This window comes from Vulpes lagopus, chromosome 15, assembly GCF_018345385.1.
Source record: "Vulpes lagopus strain Blue_001 chromosome 15, ASM1834538v1, whole genome shotgun sequence".
NCBI classification, from domain to species: Eukaryota; Metazoa; Chordata; class Mammalia; order Carnivora; family Canidae; genus Vulpes; species Vulpes lagopus.
Genome location: NC_054838.1, coordinates 19,304,310 through 19,308,720, shown reverse-complemented (window position 1 = coordinate 19,308,720; position 4,411 = coordinate 19,304,310). Strand labels below are relative to the sequence as shown.

Genomic DNA, 4,411 nt, shown 5'->3' with positions numbered 1-4,411 from the left:
TAAGAGGTCTAATTAAGTTTGGTGCCTGAAAGCAGTTTCATATTTTTCAAACATATGTTATAATTGAATATGTAGTATTTTGAATGGTTAGTGGTGCTGGTTTATACATGGTAATAGTGCTAACAGTATACACAGTCATTTTGTAACAATATGTGTACAGCCATTTAGTAAAATCCACACAAATTCCAATATCCTCATAGCAGAACTAGCCAGGAAGGCTTTAACAATGTCATAATCTATAAGTGGCACTGGAAAGAAGAGATTTGGGAAAAAGTGAAGTGGATTGAAATTACAACCAAGTAATAAGAATTAATATATTCTATTTAGTATTAATTAGAATGACTTAGATAGCAAAAAGCTAGAAATATCCAATCTGGTTATAAGCTGAGCTTTATTTAAAACTCGACTCTTTTACAAGACTCGATGATACAAACCCAAAGGTTGTTCTTTTTATTTGTGCAAACAGGTAAACAGGCATAAATCTCAATGGGAAAGGAAAACCAAACCTTTGTGACTGAATTTATTTTACTGGGCCTTTCACAAGACTTGCAGACCCAGATCCTGCTGTTTGTTCTTTTTCTCATCATTTATCTTTTGACTGTGCTTGGGAACCTGCTCATCATCATTCTCATCTTCATGGACTCTCGACTTCACACTCCCATGTACTTTTTTCTTAGAAACCTCTCTTTCGCAGATCTCTGTTTCTCTACCAGCATCGTCCCTCAAGTGTTGGCCCATTTCCTGGTAAAGAGGAAAACAATTTCTTTTCTTGGATGTATGACGCAGATTGTTGTCTTCCTTCTGGCTGGATGTACAGAGTGCGCACTGCTGGCGGTGATGTCTTATGACAGGTACGTGGCTGTCTGCAAGCCCCTGCACTACTCTAGCATCATGACCCAAAAGGTGTGTCTCCAGTTGGCCATTGGATCCTGGGCCAGTGGAGCACTCGTGTCTCTGGTGGATAACACCTTTACTTTCCAACTACCCTATCAAGGACAGAACATTATTAATCACTACTTTTGTGAACTTCCTGCCCTTCTGAAGGTAGCTTCAGCAGATACTTACAGCACAGAAATGGCCATCTTTGCAATGGGTGTAGTCATGCTCTTAGTTCCTGTGTGCCTGATTCTGGTCTCCTACTGGAATATTATCTCCACTGTGATCCAGATGCAGTCTGGGGAGGGGAGGCTCAAGGCTTTCTCTACCTGTGGCTCCCATCTCATTGTTGTTGTCCTCTTCTATGGCTCAGGAATATTCGACTACATGAGGCCAAACTCCAAGACCACAAAAGAGCAGGATAAAATGGTATCTGTGTTCTATACAGTGGTGACTCCAATGTTGAACCCCATAATTTATAGCCTGAGAAACAAGGATGTTAAAGGGGCTCTCAGAACACTAGCTGGAAGAAAGTCCTTTTCTCAGAGGCAGTGATCTCTGGGTTTAACTTTTAATTTAGTTTAGTTTTAGTTTTAGTTTTAGTTTTAGTTTTAGTTTTAGCTTTTAGGAGAGAGCGCATGCACATGAGGGGGCGCAGAGGGAGAGGAATCCTAAGCAGGCTCCACGCCCAGCCCAGAACTGATTCAGGGCTCCAACTTACGACCCTGAAATCAGGACCTAGCTTAATCAAGAGCTGGATGCTCAACTGATGAACCACCCAGACACTTCTCTAGGTCTTGCTTTTAGACTATGGTAACATGCTTAAAGGGGGTACAGTATTTTAGTAGACAGTTAAGAATTAGGTCAAGAAGCATAAAAGTAAAGGACATGTTCTAAACACCATGAATCCTCACATGAGGAGAAATAAAAGGATGCAAAATAGGTTTTCTTGATCATGTAGTACATCAAATGCCAATTTAGAGTTTGCGGTTAATTCAGCTAATGCAGATATATTTTAAGCATGATCACAACTGAATCTAAGGTTTAAACTGGATTATTTTGAAATAACATCAATAGGAGTTGCTTACATGATTCTAACATCAAAGACATTTCAGGTCTAGATGTCCTACTCATACAGATATAGGAGTAGGCTCTGATAGAAACAACGTATGTGGAAGAGTCTTTAATACTGAGATCGTTCATGGCTCAGAACATTTCAGCTTGTAAAATGGTACCAAAAGCAAAATATTTCCAAGTTCATGATGTGCTCTCCTGAAAGCTTCCAAAAAATGAGTTTTTTTTATCTTATTATCTCAAATTTCAAGTAAACATAGACTATCAAAGTAAAAAGGAACTTAACAGTCATTTAATTGAAACATAGATCTAAGGCTTTAACCACTCCATTTTTTTTCTATTGAGTAATTATCAAGCATTTACCTAAAGAACACTATATGCCTCCCAACTCTCTTGAATCACCACCTTTCATCTATACAGTTGATCCTTGAACAACATGTGCCAACCTCCTCATATTAGAAAATCCATATATAACTTTGGACTCCTTCAAAACTATCTTCTAGTAGCCCTCTGTTGACAGGAACCTTCCCAATAACATAAACAATCGATTAATGCATATTTTGTACATTATATGAATCATATACTGTATTCTTACAATAGAGTAAGCTAGAAAAGAAAATTTTATTAAGAAAATCACAAAAGAAAATACATTTACAGGACCATACTATGTTGAAAAAAATCCACATATAAATGCACTCATGCAATTAAAATCTACATTGTTCAAGGGTCAACTATAGATAGTTCTTTGCTATTACAATGATCTTCCTTATGATAAGTCAAAATCAATGTTCCTGTATCTTGGCCACTTTCTCCAGTTTTAGTTTTAGAACAATTTTCATTTTCCTATACCACAGCCCACTGAAGAAATTTTCTGTATTGGCCGAAATTCAATTCTCACAGCCAACCATCTACTTGTTTCTTTAAAGTTCCTTTATCTAACATGTTTTGGCACTCTGTATTCATTCTGGTCATCCTTATTTGAACAAACCCACTTTATCCAATGAATACCTCTTCCAAAAGCAAAAGAAAAATGAGAAATTTAGAAATGCAGTTTACTAATCTGAGGCTGATCCCTCCATAGGCTTAGATGCCTGTAACCACATCTCACTATGACTCAACTTCTCAAGAATGGCCGATTCTGGAGTCCACTTCAGGTTTCATAGATCCTTAATCAAAACAATCTAGTTGACAGCTTATTTTACCCAAACTTGAAATCAAGCACTTTTTTAGAGGAGATTTAAAGATAACCATCCTACAGTTGCCATGGATATGAGTCAGGAACTACTGACTCTGCTATAGACCTCCCCAGTGAAGTAGTATCTATTAGGTAAATTTCTTCTTTCTTTCACTCATACATCCATGTTATCATTTTAAAACTATTTACTGAGTACTTATTTCATTTTATCTGATCTGACTCTAATACTATTCAACATATGCAGAGCAGTAACTAATACATACTGTGTTTCCATACACAATTTTGCATTTGTTACTATCTATTTTTTAAAGATTATATTTATTTACTCGAGAGAGTGAGAGAGAGAGAAGGAGCAGAGGGAAGGTGCAGAAGGAGAGGAATAAGCAGATTCCTCACTTAGGAGCCTAATTAAGGGCTTTATGCCAGGACCCAGTGGTCATGACCTGAGCCTAAGGAGGACACTTAACCAACTGTTCCATCCAGGTCCCCTTGCTGCTGTCCTTTTAAATTGCTGGAGCTGCACTACAATAGACAAACTCTAATCTGGGGTGTGAGGATCAGAGAAAACTCACATATAAACATGTGCTAATTGAAATGATATAGACAAGGACAAAACACTAATAGGTGAAGTTGGTGATTTGGCTGCCCATGATGATCTAAATGAGATCTATTTCACTAATGGGAGGAAATGTAAACAGAAAATTTCGACACTAATTTAGAGAAGTCTTGTCATGAAGAAGAAAGAAGATATGGATGAGAAAGTGGGATAGTGAACTTTATAAAAATGTTTACATTCCCAGGTCACTTCCCTCTTTACTTTGAAGACTTTAACCCCTGGGTAACTGCCCACACTACTTTCCACAACACATTACTCCTGTTATAGATCTTAGGTTTTCTAATTTTTACATAAAATGAAATATTAAACTATTCTGCATTCTCAGAATTCCTCCCACGATCTCAGCCATCCATGCCATGGTCGTGTCTTTAATATTGCCTTTACCAGTAGTTGCCATCCCCACTCCAAATTCTGAAACCATAGATCCTGAGCAAAATAAAATGGTTACAGTTTTCAGGCACTGAGTTCTGAGATGGTTTGTTATACAGCAAGGGATAACCGAAATGCTGAGAGAATTATGTTCCCATTCATTACATCAAAATAGATATCGATGGGGTTTTTTCACTCTACGAATAAAAGCTTCCATCTCTCTCAAAACAAAACAAGACCAAAAAAAAAAAATCCCCAACACATGCTCTCTCTCCTGCTAT

At 37.5% G+C, this 4,411-nt stretch overlaps 1 protein-coding gene across 1 annotated transcript; it reads left to right on the top strand.

The window, feature by feature from the left end:
* The first annotated feature begins 465 nt into the window (after positions 1-465).
* Positions 466-1,431, top strand: LOC121476494 (olfactory receptor 2D3-like). The gene has a single exon (XM_041730556.1). The coding sequence runs from the start codon at positions 487-489 to the stop codon at positions 1,429-1,431; it is 945 nt and encodes a 314-aa protein (XP_041586490.1). The 5' UTR covers positions 466-486.
* Positions 1,432-4,411: the final 2,980 nt, after the last annotated feature.